The 19,916-nt window shown below is 46.3% G+C and overlaps 1 protein-coding gene across 5 annotated transcripts in view; it reads left to right on the forward strand.

Annotated features, from left to right (window-relative positions):
• Window positions 1-14,589, forward strand: part of POU2F3 (POU class 2 homeobox 3) — a 90,402-nt gene extending 75,813 nt beyond the window's left edge. For all 5 annotated transcript variants that reach the window (XM_043482702.1, XM_043482704.1, XM_043482700.1 and 2 more), the window contains 6 exons: window positions 124-265; window positions 2,336-2,472; window positions 4,461-4,622; window positions 10,535-10,601; window positions 12,148-12,283; window positions 13,248-14,589. In XM_043482702.1, the coding sequence (XP_043338637.1) occupies window positions 124-265; window positions 2,336-2,472; window positions 4,461-4,622; window positions 10,535-10,601; window positions 12,148-12,283; window positions 13,248-13,287 (684 nt within the window). In that variant the 3' untranslated portion in view covers window positions 13,288-14,589. The remainder of the gene's footprint in view (window positions 1-123; window positions 266-2,335; window positions 2,473-4,460; window positions 4,623-10,534; window positions 10,602-12,147; window positions 12,284-13,247) is intronic.
• Window positions 14,590-19,916: the final 5,327 nt, after the last annotated feature.

Here is a 19,916-nt window from a genome sequence, read left to right on the forward strand (position 1 = left end):
GGGAGCCAGGGTGATGGGTGGGAGCTCAAAAGGTGTGGCCAGGAGCTAGGATGGTGGGGGATGTCGACAAAGGGGAGAAGGGACCTGTCAATCAAGTTCCTCCCTCTCCACCCCCACATGCAGGGAGATGTGGGTCTGGCCATGGGAAAGCTGTATGGTAACGACTTCAGCCAGACGACTATCTCACGATTTGAGGCCCTCAATCTGAGCTTCAAGAACATGTGCAAGCTCAAGCCACTGCTGGAGAAGTGGCTGAACGATGCAGGTAAGCCTTGGGGACATGACGATGGATGGTGCCTTAGAGCAGGGGTCCCCAGCCTTTTAGGCTCCTGGGACTGGTTTTCATGGAAGACAATTTTTCCACACCCCAGGGCTGGGGAGTGGTTTGGGGATGATTCAAGTGCATTACATTTATTGTGCACTTTATGTCTATTATTATTATATCAGCTCCACCTCAGATCATCAGGCATTAGATCCCAGAGGTGGGGGACCCCTGCCTTCGAAGGTCTGCAGGAAGGGGCTGGTGACTGGTCTATGCTGGGGCTTTCAGTGGTCTACGCACAGAGCCCTTTCCTCTCCTCCTGAGTCTGGAGCCAACAGAAAAATAAGATACTGGAGGCAGGCTAATAGAGATGAAGACGTCAGCTTCATTATGGAAAAAGCCATGGAGGACATGGCTTTAGGTCTGTGGCCACAAAGACTTGCCCTATTTTATTCCCTACTCCAGACCTGCCTAGCCTTACCATAGGACTGCTCACCAGAGGCAAAGGTGGGGTCTGCAGAGCCAACACACCCAGACTACTGTGTGTTGAGCAGGGGAATAGGGAATGGGGTTCTCCAGGGTCTCATGGCTGGGAGGAGGAGGGAACAGGCACAACCAAAGATCTTTATCTGGCTAATTCTTGAGTAGGTTTTCAGAGGGCAGCAAGTTACTGAGAGCTAGACTGGTTGGGAAAGCGTTTCAGCAGGAGTGGGGTTTGCAGGAGGATTCAGTCAGGTGTGGTGGCCATGGAGGCAATTCCAGGAGGCCCAGGGTATAAGCCAAGGGCAAAACATTTGGAATAATGAACGGAAGAGTTTGGTGTCAGGGAACAGCATGGGACAGGGTTCTTAACCATGCATTAGCAGTAACTTGGGACAGATAATACTTCTTCATGGAGGCTGTCCCATGAATTATAGGCTATTTAGCAGCATCCTTGGTCTCTACACACTAGATGCCCACCCCCTGTTGTAACATCCAAAATGTCACAAGATAGTGCCAGATGTCCCCGGGGCAGGGTGGGGGTAGCACAAAGTCCCAGGGTGAGAACATTGATCTCAGTGAAGAGGGAGGAGCAGAGCCAGTTGGGGCGGCTGGGCTCTAGTCTGTAGATAGTGTGGCTTAATGGTTCCTATGGGGTTTCCCTGGGGACTCAGATGGTCAAGATTCTGCCTGCAGTGCAGGAGACCCGGGTTTGATCCCTGGGTCATGAAGATCCCCTGGAGAAGGGAATGGCAACCCACGCCAGTATTCTTGCCTGGAGAATCCCATGGACAGAGGAGCCTGGCGGGCTATATAGTCCATGGGGTCACAAGGAGTCAGACATGACTAAGTGACTAACACTTCACTTCCCAGTGGTCACTATGGAGAAAGAGGAGAGTGGGAGATGGGCAGCCAAGGGTGTGACCCTCTTGGAAGTCCCTCCACATGGAAACAAGGGAGGGGGTAAGGAAGCATCCCCACCAGGCAGACCCTTGGGCAGGTTTTACTGGAGCGCTGAACTGAGAGAGATGACCAGAGAGTCTTAGGATCTTTGGGAAAGGACCTTCAGATCTCTTCTGGCGTGACTCCCTGTCTGCACCTGAATGCTTCTGAGGGCCCTCCCAGTTGACCCCTCACACCACCTCAGCTGCAGCACTCACGCTGCAAAGGACGTGGCCTCACACCAGCATCCGGCCACCAAGGGCCATTGCTTTTAGCTCAAGACCCCAGTTCCCATTTCCCTCAGGATTCACATCCAGGCCTCCTTGTAAAAGACAGACCCGTGAGTGCCACTTGGAGCCCTGCCCTCACCCACTCACACCCACACGTGCCGCTGATGTCTGGGTGTCCCTGAACCATGACCGCAAACACTGGAGGCACCGTGGTGGGAGGCGTGGAGGACCTTTGCCCGGAGCAGTGAGGAGAAGCAGGATTCTCGGGCTGTTCCTGCTCCCCTGCAGCGGTGGGTGGTGGGGGTTGGGGGGGGGCGCTGCGGACCTGCTGGGGAAGGGTCATGGGACCTCAAGTCCAGGGAGACAGAGCCTGCACCGGCTGCCTTCCCCTCTCTGAGCCTCCTCCTCTCCCGCTCCGCAGAGTCCTCCCCATCGGACCCCTCCATGAGCACCCCCAACTCTTACCCTGCCCTCAGCGAGGTGTTCGGGAGGAAGAGGAAGAAGCGGACCAGCATCGAGACCAACATCCGTCTGACTCTGGAGAAGAGATTTCAAGATGTGAGCAGATCCTTGTGGTGGGGGCTAGTGGGCTGACTTGCACAGGAGGGTGAGCACACACGCACAGGTCCTTCAGCACCAGCCCTGAGCCCCCCAACACCTGCCCTGGGAAAGGGTCAGAAAACAGAGACCTGCTCCTTCTCCAGGCGTTTGAGTGACAGGCTGGGTTCCAGAAACTTCCTCCCCCACTGACCCTGCTGCCTCTGACCTCTATTTGGTACCCATGATCCCTCGAGCAGAGAGATTTAGACTGGGATCCAGAATCCTAGTGGAGAGGATTGTATCTGTATCCAGTTGAGATAAAGGAAGCAGAGCCTTGTGTACATATTCTTTACCTTCCTCGTATTACTTTGTATTTTTCAAATAATATACATCAAATAAATACTCATTGTAAAGAATTTGGAAAATGCAGGGAAGTCGGAAAAAAATTCACCACCAAATGTCGTCTATGTATGTCCTTCTATTTCTTTCTTCTGCACACACTTGCTTCCCTGGTGGCTCAGATGGTAAAGAATCTGCCTGCAGTGCAGGAGACCTGGGTTCGATCCCTGGGTCGGGAAGATCCCCTGGAAAAGGAGATGACAACCCACTCCAGAATTGTTGCCTGGAGAATTCCATGGACAGAGGAGCCTGACAGGCTATAGTCCAGGGAGTTGTAAAGAATTGGACATGACTGAGCGACTAACACTTTCACTTCACATACACTTAAATATTTGTGATCATATTACATACACACATTGTTTTGAACTTGCAGCAAAAGTGTATTCTGGAGTCAATATGTGGAAGCTAATAATACCAGTTATGTGTCCCATGGGAGCTGGGGAAGAGACGAGGGATAAACATGTGGGGCCTAAAGAGCCTTTAATCAGGGTCCCTTAGGGACCGGCCTCCAGAGTTTCCATCCACACCACTCAGGTCCCTCAAGGATGTTTCCGTGGCCTAGTTCTGCCTTACAGGCCACAGGCCTCCAGGTCTGCTGCCTCCCCAGCAGATTCCCCCATGCATGTGACTGAGGAGTTGATGGCTGCATCCTGCTGGCAGGATCATGAAAGTTGGCTTTTCCTTTTGCTGAAGTTTCTCAGAGTAGCAAGAGTAAGGGAGGCTGTAGAAAGGAGAGAAAGGGGGCTAAGATCAAAGATTGAGTTGGGAGTGGAAGCGGTCAAAACAAAGGAATGATGGATATATATATATATATATATATTTGAGTGTGTATACAAATGTATGGGCTTCCCTGATGGCTCAGTGGGAAAGAAGCCACCTGCCAATGCAGGAGACCTAGAGATGCAGGTTCAGTCCCTGGGTTGGGAAGATCCCATGGAGAAGGAAATCATAAACCTCTGCAGTACTCCTGCCTGGAAAATTCCATGGATGGAAGAGCCTGGCAGGCTACAGTCCATGGAGCCGCAAAGAGTCAGACACAACTTATCGACTAACACACACACACACACACACACACACACACACACACACAGACATGTTTATCTCCTCTATAGTCTTGATGGGTCCACATGTTTTAACTCTATTGTTTCCTATTCTGAGGTAGGCAGGAAGAAACCAGCTGAGAGAAGTTTTCCTCAGATTATGAGGAAAGAGCAGAACATGGGTTCTGGGGACTCAGCCTGCCCCACCAAGCTCATCAGCTTCTTCATTCAGAACTTATCCTGGAGAAGAAATGAGAGAAGAGCCTCCACCCTGTGTCAGGCCCTGCGGTTGACACACATTTTCTCCTTCAGTCTCCACAATATTCCTATACAGTAGTCATTATTACTCTCCTTTCACAGATGGTAAGACTGAGGCTCAGAGAGGTTCGGAAAGTTTCCTGAGGCCACAGAGTGAGGGCTAAAACCACTGTTCCATCTCAGGTCTGATTCTAAAGCTTTTGCTCCATCTATTGTTCTATCCTGCTTCCTGGAACATCTCTCCCCCACCTTTGATTCTTGGTCCTGTTCCCTTCTCCTCCTGATGACCTGTCCCTTTGGTTTCTGTAGAACCCCAAACCCAGCTCTGAGGAGATCTCCATGATTGCAGAGCAGTTGTCCATGGAGAAGGAGGTGGTGAGGGTCTGGTTCTGCAACCGACGACAAAAGGAGAAGCGAATCAACTGCCCTGTGGCCACACCCATCAAATCATCCATGTACAGTTCCCGGCTGGTGAGTGGCCAGGAGCCAAACTGCCTGCCAAGCACTTGGGGGGATGAAGCCTGGAGGGCCAAGAATCTTCCCCATCCTAAGGAAGATGGGGGTAGGGGAGTATGGAGTAAATAAATAAGCAAAGAGATACTATATATCAAATATATATAATATAAAGTAAAGAAGAATAAGGAGATAGAATGTGATTGTAAGGAGCTGATGTTTCAGTAGAGGGGTGAGAGAAGACCTCTCTGATAAAGTGAGATTTTATCGGAGATCTAAGTATTGAAAGGGAATGAAATATAAATATCTGGAGGAAAGAGTTGTTCCAGGTAGCGGGACCAGAAAATGAGAAGACCTGGCATGTTTGAGGAACAACAGGGAAGCCACTGTCACCAGGGCAGAGCAAGGAAGGAGGTGAGGAGTGGGAGATGAAGTCAAAGGAGTAACAGGGAAGTAACAGGAAGGCATTCACCAAGGAAAGGTCTCAGAGGCCATCAAAAGGACCCTGACCTTCATCTTAAGTGAAATAAGATACCACTAGAGAGCTGCCACAGGCTGCCATTTGGAGGTTAATCTGTGTGAAAGCAGGATACCACCTGGGAGAGTTACAGCAATCAGGCTTCGAGGGGGGAAGTTTGAGCTCGGGTGGAGGGCATGGTGGGGGGAGATGTGGTTGGATCTAAATGGATTTCCACCATGAGGCCAACAATATGTGCTGTTAGCTCAGGCAGGGAGTATGAAAAATGAGGCCAAGATGACCTCAATGTTTCTGACCTGAGCAACAGATTGGAAGGTGTTGCCATTTTTTGAGATCATAAAGACTAGAGGAACAGGTTTGAAGGGGGGGGGGGCGGGCAGAGAATTTAAAGCTGGTTTTATTAAGGTAGACTTAATATCCTAGGCATCCAAGAGAAAGTGTCAAGTAGATGGTTATATCTAGGACTCTAGAATGCAAGGGGAGAAGTCAGGGCTGGGAATAATTTGAAGTTCAGGTAGACTGGAAGGCCTGGAGGGTAGAAAATATCTGCTCCATCCCTGGGATTGATGATGATTGAAGATGAAGGGAGGTGGGGATAATGGTGTTGTCCCCATGATTTTAGCACTCAAGGGTGGCTGAAATCCATCCTCGTCCTGGCATATTTCATAAAGGTATACTATTGTTTATTCTTTCACCAAATATTGATCAACCATCTACTATGTATTGTTCTTTGTACCGAGTGCTGGGAATACACAAATAAATAATATTTGTCCCCTGTCCCAGAGGACCTCACTGCCTAGTAGAGGAGACAGACAAATAAACAAATGACAAACAACACGATGGTTTCTCTCAGAGAATTTAGGAGTAGCAGCTAACCAAGCCTTGGGAGGTGGTGGTTAGGGAAGGCTTCCCCAAGGAGATAATTAATACCTGAGCTGAGTCTAAAAAGACATGAAGGAGTGAAGAGGCAAGTAAGTGCGTAGGGTGTAGAGTTCCCAGAGGAGAAAGTAGGAGAACAAAGGTGCAGTGGTGTGAAGCAGGGTGAAGAGGGCGCATGCAGAGAGCAGCAGGTGGTTCCGTGTGGAGGACTGTTGACAGATAAGACTGCATAGATCAGCAGGGGCCAGATGGAAGGGATTGTGGACAGGGCTAAGGAACGTGAAGGCCTGGAGAATTGTTGACAGATTTGAAGCAGGGCACTGGCATTATCAAATTCACTTTTTAGAACCATCACTCTGACTGCAGTCATAGAGGGTGCTTGAGAGGCACCAGGTTTGGTTTCAGAGATGAGTTAGATGCGACTGCAGTTATCCAGTAAAGATATGATGAGGGCTGAAGCAAAGCCATCTGGTTAAGAATGAGGGGGATGGGAGAGCTTCAGGAGATAATTAGAAGGTAGACTTATTAAGTCTTGGTTAATAACTTGAAAACTGGGTGGGAGCAGGGAGAACCATAAAGGGAAGAGAGTACTCTGGGATGCCTCTCTGCATTCAGGCTGGACTGACTGGGTAGAAGTTGGTGCTGATGATGGAACAATTATACATAGGGGGGAAGCTGGCTTAGGAGTAGGAAAAAATGATTTCATTTCCTTTTGTTTTTTTCATCTGGCTGTGCTGAGTCTTAGTTGCAGCATGTGGAATCTAGTTCCCTAACCAGAGATCAAGCCCTGGGCCCCTTGCATCGGGAAGACAGAGTCTTAGCCACCGGATCTCCAGGGAAGTCCCAATTTTAGTTCTTTACATCATTATGATATACAGTAAGGCCTATGGGTCACCCAGGTAGGAAAGTCCCTGGGCACTTGGAATAATGGGTCTGGAGTTCAGAAGGAAAAGCCAGGATAGAGAAGTGAGCTGGGGAGTCATAAGCACACAGGTGGTGGTTGGAATTCTGGGTCAGGAGGGTCTTACCTGTGTAATTTGTACAGAAGAAGCAAAAAAGAAAGTCGAAATCCCAACCCTGGGAAACACCAGCATTTGAGGGCTGGGCAAAGGAAGAGGACCAAGGGGAGAAAATGAGAAGGTGGAGCCAGAAAAGGCAAGAAATTGCAATGAAGTGGGTGAAGCAGCTGTAAGGAGCCCTGAAGGATTGCCATGGGAACACCAATGAAAGACCCCCAAATCAGGATGGGATACAGGAGGCTGACTCCCTAATTTGTTTGGAGAACAGGTTGGGAGTTCATAAAAAGAACAGCATAGCCAGTAGAAGGGGTAGTCTGTGAGAGGCATCGAATTCTAAAACAACATGATGCATCTGGGGAACCACAAGCTTTTTGTTCTGGCTGGAGCTAAGGGTTTAGGCCTAAGACAGAGAGGTTGATGAGAGCTGGATCATGGTGGGCCATGGATGCTAAATTACCCTTGAAGCTATGAGGAGCCATTGACAGTTTGAAGTTGGAGACAATATGATGTTCACTTCATTTCTTAAATATTTATTGAGCACACACCATCTATTTGGCACTAAGATGTGGCAGTGCACAGGACCATTATTGGTCATCTCTGCTTAGAGTCTAGCAAGGACAACAGACATTATACAAAATGCAATTTGTGATGAAGCCTCCAGAGAAGGCGTGTGGGTATTTGAGGGACCAAACTTAGTCCAGGTATCGGGGGCTTCTCTTTGGAATGATGTTCAAGTTGATGGCAGAAGAAAGAGTAGACTCGAATTGGGTAAAGGTCTGAGTTGGAGGTGGGGAAGGGGAGCAGGATGGCAGGGCAGAGGGGGTGTTGGGAAGAACATTCTCTGCAGAGGAAACAGTGTGTGCAAAGGCCCTGAGGCTGGGGTGAGCAGAGAGAGGAAGCACGGAAGGTTGGAATGGAACACAGTGGGGAGGGAGACAGTGTGTGAATGAGGAGGCTGGAGCAGCGGGCAGGTTAGATCCTGCAGGGTGTTGTAGGACATGTGAAGGAAACCGAACCATGCCATGAGAGATTCGGAATCTTTAAAGATGGGGCTTTGTCTAGAATAGGTGGGAGGTAGCTATCACCTCAGTTCAATCCGAGCTGGGGACACCAATGTGGAGAAAAGAAGTGGGAAGCGTGGAAGAGCCATACAGGAGCATGACGCGCTCTCATCGTCCATTGGATACTGAGCACCCGCCAAGTTCTGGATGCTGCAGCAGACACTGAAGATCCAGCAGGGGACCACACAAGCATCACACTACCCTTATGAAGTCTCCAGCCTAGTCAGGGAGAAAGATGTTAAGTAAATAGTCACACTAATACTTGTGGCCAATGCTAAAGGAAAACAACCCTGAATATTCATTGGAAGGACTGATGCTGAAGCTCCAATAATTTGACCACCTGATGCAAAGAGCAGACTCATTGGAAAAGACCCTGATGCTGGGAAAGGTTGAAGGCAGGAGGAGAAGCAGGCAGCTGAAGATGAGATGGTTGGATGGCATTACTGACTCAATGGACATGAATTTGAGCAAACTCTAGGAGATAGTGAAGGACAGAGGAGCCTGGTGTGCTACAGTCCATGGGGTCGCAAAGAGTCGGACTCGACTGAGCAACTGATCAACAACAGTACTTGTGGTGTCCTGAAGGAAGAGGGTAGAGAAAATGCTCTAATCCGGTCTTCTCCTCAGGTCTCACTGGAACACTGTCCTTGGGACTGGGACATAGTTTCTTCTACTTCTTGTGTGAAATACTGTGAAATACAGTATATCCAGGATATACTGTTAAGCAGAAAAAAAAGAAGAAGAAAGCAAAAAAGGCAAAATTACTCAGAGCAGTGTGGGCAGAATGCTACTATTTATGTAAAAAACTTAAAGGAAGAGCCTTACCTCTGCTTGCACATGTACAGCCTGTCTCCAGATAGAAGAGAAGAAGCTGGTTGCAGTGACGAAATATTTATTTATTTAAAAACAACAACAAATGTCTTGGGGTGTGTCAGCAAGTGGGGGGCGGAGGAAAAAAGGGAGGGAGATTATTGATAGCATCTCTCACCATGCTGCCCCACACCTGTCTCCACCCTTCGTGGGCCCCCAGCCTACTAAAGAGGCTCCTTGTGAAAGGGCAGGTCAATGAAAGCAGCAGAACCATTGCTGACTGATTAGGAAATGAGTACATGCTGCATCCTGTCGGCACGGGATGTTCCAAACGAGGGGAGGGCAGGGGTGGCCAGTCACAGCTCCCTGAGCAGAACCTCCCTGCAAGGTCCTGGGTGGAGGCTGATCCGAGTGTCCCAGGACAGCTTGAGAAGATGAAGGGGGAGGAAAAGTATGCTGAGTTCAGCTCCAGTGAAGAGGTAAACAGCAGCTCAAGACACACAAGAGTTGACAACTTCTGCAGGAAGGCAGGGAACTAACATTTAACAAGCCGGGTACTCTTTGCCAGGCATTGAGTTAGAAGCTTAATGGACATTATCTCATTAAACCTTAATTAAAAGAAAATATGAGGGAGGTGTTACTGCTGTTTTACGCATGAGAAAACCAAATTTCAGCGGGGTTAAGTAACATGCCCCAGCTACACAGATAGCGGTGGAGCCAGGCCTCACTCCCAGGTCTGTCGGGCCCCCATGTCTATTTAGGATAGTAATACTGAGGGTAGGGATTCCCGGACTGTTTGGGAAGGTTAAGCTACAGTATCTTAGGTCCCTTCCCAGCCCAGAGTTGATGATGCTGTGAGGTCTCTAGGGCGAGATGCAAAGCTTCAGAGACCTCACACAGTTCATCTCTTCCAGGGACCTCCGGAGAGTAGATGGTCCACTCATGCATCAAGATGCAAAGCCTGTGACAGGATGGTTAGGGCTGAGCTCTCCTGCCCAAGCAAGTACAGGGGTCTTAAAAATACAAAATAAGCATTTCCAGTATTTGTTTTTTAATGTTTATTTATTGGGTTGCATTAGGTCTTAGTTACAGCATGCAGGATCTTCACTGATCATGTGGGATCTTTGAGGCAGTGTGAGGGCTCAGTAGGTGCAGCATGTGAGCTTAGCTGCCCCGTGGCATATGGGATCTCAGTTCTCTAACCAGGGATCAAACCTGCATCCCCTGCATTGGAAGGTGGATTCTTAACCACTGGACCCCCAGGGATGTCCCCACAGGGGTCTTTTAAAAAGGAAGAAAGGACTGGAAATAAAGCAGCCCTCCAGCAGTGTCGGCCACAGCAGCATCCTGGAGGCAGCTCCTCTCCTCGCCAGAGCATCTGAGCAAGGCCTCTTTGGTCTGGCAGTGCCCAGGCAGCCTTGCCAGGGGTCGCATTGTGGGGAGGGCCAGGCCTGAGGTCCGAAGCTAGTGGCAGGAGCAGGGCAGAACTGGACCTGGGTGGTGTATGTGGTCCAGAGCCTTTCCTGTGACACAGAGCATGGGGCATCGGTTTGGGATTAGGAAACCATCCAGGAAGTGGAGCCCTAGTCTCTGTGGAGTCTAGGGCCTAGCACCCTGGGAAAAGCTCCAGAAGATTGAGACGGAAGCGGAAGAGAACATTTACAAGCTTCTCTCACCTTTCAGGTGTCTCCCTCTGGATCTCTGGGCCCCCTCTCTGTCCCTCCAGTCCACAGCACCATGCCTGGAACAGGTGAGCTCTAAAACTAAGGTCTACTAGCATTCTTTTACGGAGAAGGCAATGGCACCCCACTCCAGTACTCTTGCCTGGAAAATCCCATGGATGGAGGAGCCTGGTAGGCTGCAGTCCATGGGGTCAGTAAGAGTCGGACACGACTAAGCAACTTCACTTTCACTTTTCACTTTCATGCACTGGAGAAGGAAATGGCAACCCACTCCAGTGTTCTTGCCTGGAGAATCCCAGGGATGGGGGAGCCTGGTGGGCTGCTGTCTATGGGGTCGCACAGAGTCGGACACAACTGAAGCAACTGAGTAGCAGCAGCAGCAGCAGCATTCTTTTAGATAATGGGATAACAGAACTGCAAGATACTGACCTAAGTCAGTTCAGTTCAGTCGCTCAGTCATGTCTGACTCTTTGAGACCCCATGGACTGCAGCACACCAGGCTCCCCTGTCCATCACCAACTCCCAAAGCTTGCTCAAACTCATGTCCATCGAGCCGGTGATGCCATCCAATCATCTTATCCTCAGCATTCCCAAAATGTGTTTCAGAAGATGTTAACATTTTTTTCTAGGAGGAAAAGTCTTCCATGATCAAGTAAGTTTGGGGAATGCTGAGTAGGTAAAGTTTGAACCAGTGTTTTTGTTTTAATTGCTGCACTTCTCAGCCCACTTTATATACAAATGCCTTAAACATAAAAATGAGCTGAACAGAAGGCAAGGTTTTCTAAACCAATTTTCTATAGAACTCTATTTTTCAAAAAGTATTTCAAAGCATTTCAAAGAATTAGATAGGGTGACCATATGTCTGGATTTGCCCAGGACAGTCCCAGTAACTGATGGTCCCCTGTGTTGATGTCATTATCAATACTATTGCCTTCGACCCTTCAAAGCATCTTAGCTTGGAGGATGAAATCTATGTCACCTTATCCACGGAATGCTGTTTGGGAAACCCAAATACAGGAGTTCACTTTTATCCAGATTTGCCGTGTTACAGAGGTCACAAAGGGATTTCAGGGAAGTGAATCAAGTTGCCACAGGCCACAGAGCTCTTTAGTGGATGGCTGGGACTCCTCCCATGCTCCTTCTGGAAGACCACGTACCATGTGGAGATGGGAACCCCAGAGAGGCTGGCCATCTTGACCTGTGCTCTCAGCTTCTCTTTTCCTCTCCGAGCATTCTTCCTTCTCTCCTCCTCTCTTCCTTCCTGAAGCTTCTGGTTCTCTTTCTCATTCTGCCCCTGGGTCCCAGGCTGGATATACTCAGCTCGGGGTGTGCCCTTGGAATGGGATGGTTTTGGCATCCATCCTTCCTGTGTTTGGCAAGTCTTGTACTTGTGGAACCAGCCATGCCACTCTCCTGGGCCAAGGAGAAGTGTGTACGATGAGGGCCCCTCTGGGGCAGGGCGTTGATGCTACCGATAGGAGGTGGGCAGATGGGTGGGGGGGGTGGAGTTAGGGAGAGGGTGAGACCCCTTGGGGGATACGTGCCTGAAGGTCACGAGGTCCCCGGACCCCGCCTCATTAATTCCCCCTTGTTTCTGCCTCTCCTCGTGCTCAGTAACGTCATCCTGTTCCCCTGGGAACAACAGCAGGCCATCTTCTCCCGGCTCAGGACTCCAGGCCAGCAGCCCCACTGCATCTCAAAATAACTCCAAAGCGGCCGTGAACTCCTCCTCCAGTTTTAACTCTTCAGGGTAAGGCAGAGGAAAGAGCGCACCAAGACACCTCTGCCAGGGCCAGGGGACACGTGAGAAGCTGCGTCTGGGGGTCAACACCTTGGGGAAGAAGGCTTGTCACGGGGAAGGAGGGGAGAGGGCGGGGTGGTGAGCCAGACTGGACTCTATCCCTTGGGAGTGGGATTTAAAAGAGAAGCCTCAGCCGGTCCTGGCAAACAGCTGATGTCAACAAAGCCAAAATTTCCATCCTCACCGGGAGGGTGGAAATTTCCAAACACTCCTGTCAGAAAGGGCCAGGTCCTTCACTGGGCTTCGGAGAACTCCCCTTCACGCCAGTTCCAGCTGCAATGGGGGCGTTCAGCCCCGAGCCTGAGCTTCCCTGTGTAGCTGACGCCCTGGGAGAGGGGAGCGGTGCTCCATCCTAACCTTGTGCTCCCACTCGGGATGCAATGACAGAAGCAGCCTCCAGAGCCTTGATTCAAAGATTCCCCTCTAAAAAGTGTTCCCAGAGTGGATGCCTCAAGAGGTTTCTTCCCCAGTTCAGAACAAAACAAGAGATTTGCAAGTCAGGCAATTAAAGACCTGAGCTTATTTGAAGAAATGAACCCATTTGTCCAAACCCAAACTGTTTGGCAAGGCAGCCAGCTCTTAAGGGCCAACTGTTGCATACCCCCAAAGCTTGGAGCTCCTCAACCACCCCCACCGAAAAGAAGAGAGGAAAACATATTAATGGACATTTAAAAAAAATTATTCTGAGATATAATTCACATTCCATAAAAATTACCAATTTAAAGTGTACAAGTCAGTGCTTTTTAGTATATTCACAGGATGGTGCAATTGTTGCCATATCTGATTCTAGAACATTTTCAGCACCCCTAGGAAAAAACCCCATATGTTCCTGCTAGTGCTCACTGCTCATTCCCATCTTTCCTCATGGTTAGAAGCTGTCTGACTGACTCGTTCCTTCCTTCCTTCCTTCTAGATCTTGGTATCGATGGAGTCATCCCACCTACCTCCACTGAGACCAAAAAGTTTCTCCTCTGACACCTGGCCCTGTATTCCCCACCAGAAGGAAGGGAGTCATGCCTTCTCTGTATGGACAGATTACTTTCAGGAGAGAGAACGGAAGAGGATGAACCCAAACTCTTGTCTTCTTCGGAGCAAGGGCCTCCAGAGATCCAAACTGTGATTAAACTGTGTGCTGATTCCTAGCGCTCTTGAAACGCACATCCCTCCTAGGAATTGGTCATTTTTACCTTCTTCGCCTGCACCCTTCTCTAAATATTTCAGACAGTTTCCCTGCTGCAGTGGCCTTTGAAAAAGGACTTTTTATTATTCTCCAGCTCGTCTCCAGTTCATTCTGGGCACAGCCATTCACCTGGTGCCAAACTACCAGAGGGGAGAGAACGGGTTTTGACTCTGAACTTAGCCACAGTCCGAGAACTGATTCTAGAATCTGTGAAAAGATTTGAATCTGATGTCTCCACCAAAGCGTTGATTTTTTTTCTGTTCAGCAAAGTTTTCATTTCACCCCACTTTCTCTTTAGCCCCGCCCCCTTTTCTAGAACCAAATCCATTCATAATCGTGTTCTCCAAATTCCCTCCTCTTTCCTCAGTCCCCTGGGCACATTTCTCTGCCCACAGGTGCTCTTCTGTCTGCTTTGTCTGCCCCAGAGTTCAGGAACACTTGTCTCTCCCCTCCTTCCCTGTGTTTCTCCTTCTCTCCTTCTCTCCCCTGTCTCCTGTTGCAGAAGGAGGAACACGAAAGCAAACACACAACAATTATGCTGGCAACATACCTGTATATAGTCCTTTCCTTTTTTTGAATTATGTTAATCTCTCCTTAATGTGGAATTTTCCAGCAAAATGTTTAACTCAGGTGTGAATTCTGAAGAAGTCTCTGTAATATATTATCTTCTTTAACAAAAAAGAAAGAAAAAAAAAATACCAAAGTGTGAACTACTGTGCTAGCTTCCACAGGAGTTCTCATGTGGGCTGGGAATCATTGTTGATTTTTGCAGGAACATTCTTTCTCCAGTCTCTTTCTTTGTGGGCCAGTGTGTAGACCTGTAACATGAAGCCACTGTAGAAATGGTTGCTTTTTTTTTTTTTTAAGACTGCGTATCCAAGAAAATGTTGAGATTCAAAGGAATCTCTCTGTTCCTAAATAAATTTGTATAGTGATATATACAGTATTCCACTGTTAGTAAGAAGCTACTACTACTAAGTCGCTTCAGTCGTGTCCGACTCTGCGACCCCGTAGATGGCAGCCCACCAGGGTCCTCTGTCCCTGGGATTCTCCAGGCAAGAACACTGGAGTGGGTTACCATTTCCTTCCGCGATGCATGCTAAGTCGCTTCAGTCATGTTCAACTCTGTGCAACCCTATGGACAGCAGCCCACTAGGCTCCTCTGTCCACGGGATTCTCTAGGCAAGAATACTGGAGTGTTTTGCCATTTCCTTCTCCAATTGGTAAGAAGTTTAGATTATTCTGTGTCTTTTGTTGTGGGGGAATGTGAATGCAAATAATGAAACAGGATGGATAAAGTGTTTCAAATTGGTGGATTAAGTTTATTACTTCCCCAGCTGATGCTGAAGATGACATACATTAATACAGGGCTCTGGATAGTTCAGAGATTCTACTCTTTTTGACTGAACAATCTTGAGGAAAGTGTAGGTAAGAGATTGGCTTCCTCATTTTGTAAGTGGGAGAATGGTAAACGTGTAAGGTCAAGTTGTTTGGAGACTTATGAGGTGAAGTCTGGGGTTTATAGCTCATATCTCAGAAATCCAAAAGGTCATGAAAGTGATAGATATTTGAGACAAGGGATGATTCAAAAGTCAAGTATATTTGGCTTTTGAGTGCACTGTGACTTTCGATGAAGCAGTTGAGAGGCAAGGAAGCTATGCTTGTGGTCTTTCTTGGGTTAATAAAAACTTAAATAGTTACCATTTTTGAGGCAAACATTGACCTGTAAGAAAAGGAGACCCTTCAAAAATGTAATGACTGAAGGGAAGAAACGAAAATTAGCATTAAACATTTGTTGCAAATAGTAATATCCAAAGGGGAAATCTATATGCAAATAACCACAAATTAACTGGGGCTTTTTTGGATGGGTCTTATATTAAAAGTAATATTTCGTGTGGTGAAGTGGGAGAAAGCCTATTGGTAGTGGTTACTTTGTCAAGAAAAGATCTAGTTGAAAGGAGCTAGGTATGCACCAAGGAGACAAGAGGAGCCTGCAGCAATAATTTAATTGTATAAACTACTCTGCCACTCATAGGCCCATCTGTGCATACACATGTGTGTGTGCACTGTTCTTTGTATACTTGTGGGTGCCAGAGTAGACACTTTCCTACAGCAGTATTGGCTACTTTGATACCTTGTTCAGGTGAGTGCTGAAAGTGGATGACCTGCACTGTCCATGAGTCTGGTGTTTACTCATTTGACCCTTTAACAAATATTTTATTTTTTCAGAGCAGTTTTAGGTTTACAGCAAAATTAAGAGGAAGCTACAGAGATTTCTTGTACACCTCTTGCCCCCATATATTCATAGCTTTCCCCATTATCAATGTCATTCACGAGAAAGTAATATTTTTTTTAATTACCAAGAATGAATCTACACTGACACATCACAGTCACCCAAAGTCCAGCATTAAACATTTGTTAGCTTACCTTGGAGTTCTCTCTAGATGTCGTACCTGCTCTAGGTTTGGAAAAAAGTACAGTGATGCATACCCATCATTATAATATCATACAGAGTATTTTTCACTACCCTAACAACCCTCTGTGCTCTACCTATTCATCTCTCCCTGACACACCCTTACAGCTTTTTTACTGTTGCAATAATTTTGCCTTTTCCAGAATGTCACATGGTTGTAATCAAAGTATATAGCCTTTCTAGAAAGGCTTATTTCAATTAGTAATATGCGTTTAAGTTTCTTTGATGTCTTTTCATGAGCTTGCTAGCTCATTTCTTTTTAATGCTGAATAATATCCTAATGTCTGGATGTACCACAGTTTATTTATTCGTTTACCTACCGAAGGACATCTTGGTTGCTTCCAAATTTTGGCAATTATGAATAAAGCTGCTATAAATATCTGTGAACGGGTTTTTGTGTAGTCATAAATTTTCAGTTCATTTAGGCAAATACCAAGGAGTGTGATTGCCAGATTGTGAGTACATTTAGTTTTGTAAGAAACCACCAAACTGTCTTCCCAAGTGGCTATACCACTTTGCATCCTCACCAGCAATGTTATTAGAGTTCTTGTTGCTCTGCATCCTTGCTAGCCTTTGTTGTCAGTGTTTGGGATTTTGGTCATTTTAATAGGAATACAGTGGTATCTGATTGTTGTTTTAATTTGCATATCCCTGATGATATGATGTGGAACAACTTTTCATCTGTGTATCTTCTCTGGGGAGATGTCTATTAAGATCTTTGGCCCATTTTTAAATCAAGTTGTCTGTTTTTTTACTGTTGAGTTTTAACAGTTCTTTGTATATTTTGGATAACAGTCCTTTATCAGATGTGTCTTTTGCAAATATTTTCCCCAAGTCTGTGATTTCTCTTCTCATTCTCTTGATATTGTCTTTTGCAGAACAGAAATCTTTCATTTTAGTGAAGTCCAGCTTGTTAATTATTTCTTTCATGGTCTGTCTCTGGTGGTGTGTCTAAAAAGGCAACACCATACCCAGCATCATTTAGGGTTCCTCCTATGCTATCTTCTAAAAGTGGTTCCCATCCTTTTCAGAACCAGGAACCAGTTTCATGGAAGACAATTTTTCCACGGACCAAGGGGGAGCGAATGGTATGATTACCATCATGGTATATCAGGATGATTCAAGCACATTATATTTATTTCGCAGTTCACTTCTATTATTATTATCACATCAGCTCCACCTCAGATCATCAGGCATTAGATCCTGGAGGTTGGGGACCTCTGTTCCAGGAGTTTTATAGCTTTGTGTTTTACATTTAGGCCTGTGATCATTTTGAGTTAAGTTTTGTGATGGTGTAAGGTCTGAGTCTAGGTTCATTTTTTCACATGTGGGTGTCCAGTTGTCCCAGCTCCATCTGTTGAAGACACTATCTTTATCCTATTGTATTGCCTTTGCATCTTTGTCAAAAATCAGTGGACTATATTTATGGGGGTCTATTTCTGGGCTATTTGACCATGGTTTTTATAAAAGAAATAAACAGAATTGTAGTCTACCTGCTCAGCCTCCAGTAGCTTCCATTAACTGTTGCCTTGGAATGTTGCTGAACAGACTCAAGCCTAAAAGGGGGTACCAATTCACTTTTCATGTCTGCAAGATCCTGTAAAACTCATCATTCCAGTCAAGTTTAACTGAAGCCTGGTTAGCTTTGTCAGCATCTAATTAGGCACAAGGGCAAAAACCAGTCATTGTCTAGGAGGAAAGAAAGGGAAAAAGAATTGTTGCTGCTGCTTTTTGAACTATCAAACTTTGATCTTTTAGTCAACTCAAGACTGATGGGCTCAGCTGTGGGCTCCTAATACTAAGAGCTTTTGGTCCAACTGTGAGGATGAGTTTAGCTGCAAACTCAAATTAAGAATCCTGTCCTGGAGTTCAACCCAGTGTTCTGTGACAACCTAGAGTGGTGGGGAGGGGAGAGAGATGGGAGACGGTTCAGGAGGGAGGGGATATATGTAGCTGAGTCCTGTTGATGTGTGGCAGAGGCTAACACAATATTGAAGAGCAATTGTCCTCCAACAGTTGTATTTTGTCCTATACCTCTCAATATTGTACAATTATAATCTTTTATAATTAAAAAATAATAATAATAGATAAGCTAAAAAAAAAAAAAAGAGTCCTGTTCTGAGCCCCCAGATTGCCGGCTCAGTGCCCCTCCCCCCTGTGCACTCTGCTTCCCCTGGCTACGTTCATGGTCTGTGTTTGCTGACTCTTCTGTTTTCCTGATAGACTGTGGGGAGCTCCTTGTAGCTGTCTGTCTTTTTCTCTGTATCCTCATGACTAGTACTGTGACAAGGACACAATAGGCAATTCAGGTTTTCAAAACTTGAATTCTTTCTTTTAACCTCTAAACAACTTCTAATAGGAGCTGTGAATGAAGAATACATTGTACCATCTTGTAGGAGACTTTAGGGGAGTGGAGGCAGCCTACCTTTGTGGTTAAGAGTATGACCTCCAATGCCATATTCCTGGGTTCATTACCCAAATCTGCCTCCTACTAATCCTGTCACTTTGGGCAATTTCCTTTAGTGCTCTGTGACTCAGTTTATCCCCTGTAAAATGGGGATAACAACAATATCCATCTCCAAGAGTTGTTGTGAGAATTAATGACTTAATATGTATATATAAGTAAAGTGCCTGGAACAATGCTTGATACATTAATAAGTGTTATCTGTTATTATAGTGATTATTATGATTATGATTGTTATTGTTAGTAAAATAAATTGATGGAGAGCTTCCTATTCCCTGAACAGGCTAGAACTTTCCTGGGGAACGCCACGGTTGACAAGCCTGTGATTTGGTGGAACAAGGATTGTGGCCAAGATACATGAATTAATAAAATTTAATCCCAGGTAATGGAGTTTTAACCTGGAATCCCAGCCACCCCAGGATAAAGGTCCAATATAGGCTCAACTGGAAGAACTAGCACTTTCCTTTAGGCCCTCAGCCATTAGACTCCTGAAGCCTTTAATTCATATTCTGTTCTTTCCTGGGAAATGGTGGCAGCAAAAAGATAATTCCAGATTCAGATACTAGAAGAACTATAACAAAAACAAGTGGGGAAAAGTTGAGATATGCATACAATCTATTCATTTAGTGAACTGGATCTCTCCTTGTTTTCTTTCTTCAACCTATTATTATTACTTATCTGGTCTATTCCAATCCACTTGTGGCAGGTTGTCTTCTCCAATTCATCTTATATTGATTTTCATTGAGTATCTATAGAGCAGTGATTCTCAACTTTGCTTACACAACTGAATTATCCGGGAAACTTAAAAAAAAATGGACACACACAGATTCTGATTTACTTTGCCTGGGACGTGGCCCAGGGAAACGGGACTTTCAAAAACTCCTCAAGTGAGTCTGCTGTACTGTCATGGCTGAGATCTGCTGCCTCGATGTGCATACAGATTGCTGGGGACTTTGTTAAAAATACAGATTTGATTCAGTAGATCCAGGGTTAGGGTCTGAGAATTTGTGTTTTTACAAACTCTCAGGTAATACAGATTGGAGTAGCAAGGACTTGAGAATATGATAAAATTATCCCCTTGTCCAAAATCATCATAGGTTTCCTGTTATCTGCATAATATAATGCCTCAGCCTGGCATCCTAGGCTAGCATCAGTAATGAAAGGTCCTCGGGGGAGGAGCCAAGACAGCAGAGGAATAGGACGGGGAGACCACTTTCTCCCCTACAAATTCATCAAAAGAACATTTGAACGCTGAGCAAACTTCACAAAACAACTTCTGACCGCTAGCAGTAATGAAAGGTCCTCTAACATCAGTGCCTCCCAAATATGACTAATCATCTGAATGATCTATGAGCAGGTTTTAATAAATATAGATTCCTGAACCTCATGCTAAGCCTATTAAAGCAGAACCTTCAAGCAGCCTGAACAAAGGGTATTTTGAAAACACTTCCCAAGTGATCTAGAG

This window comes from Cervus canadensis, chromosome 11, assembly GCF_019320065.1.
Source record: "Cervus canadensis isolate Bull #8, Minnesota chromosome 11, ASM1932006v1, whole genome shotgun sequence".
In the NCBI taxonomy this organism is placed as follows: Eukaryota; Metazoa; Chordata; class Mammalia; order Artiodactyla; family Cervidae; genus Cervus; species Cervus canadensis.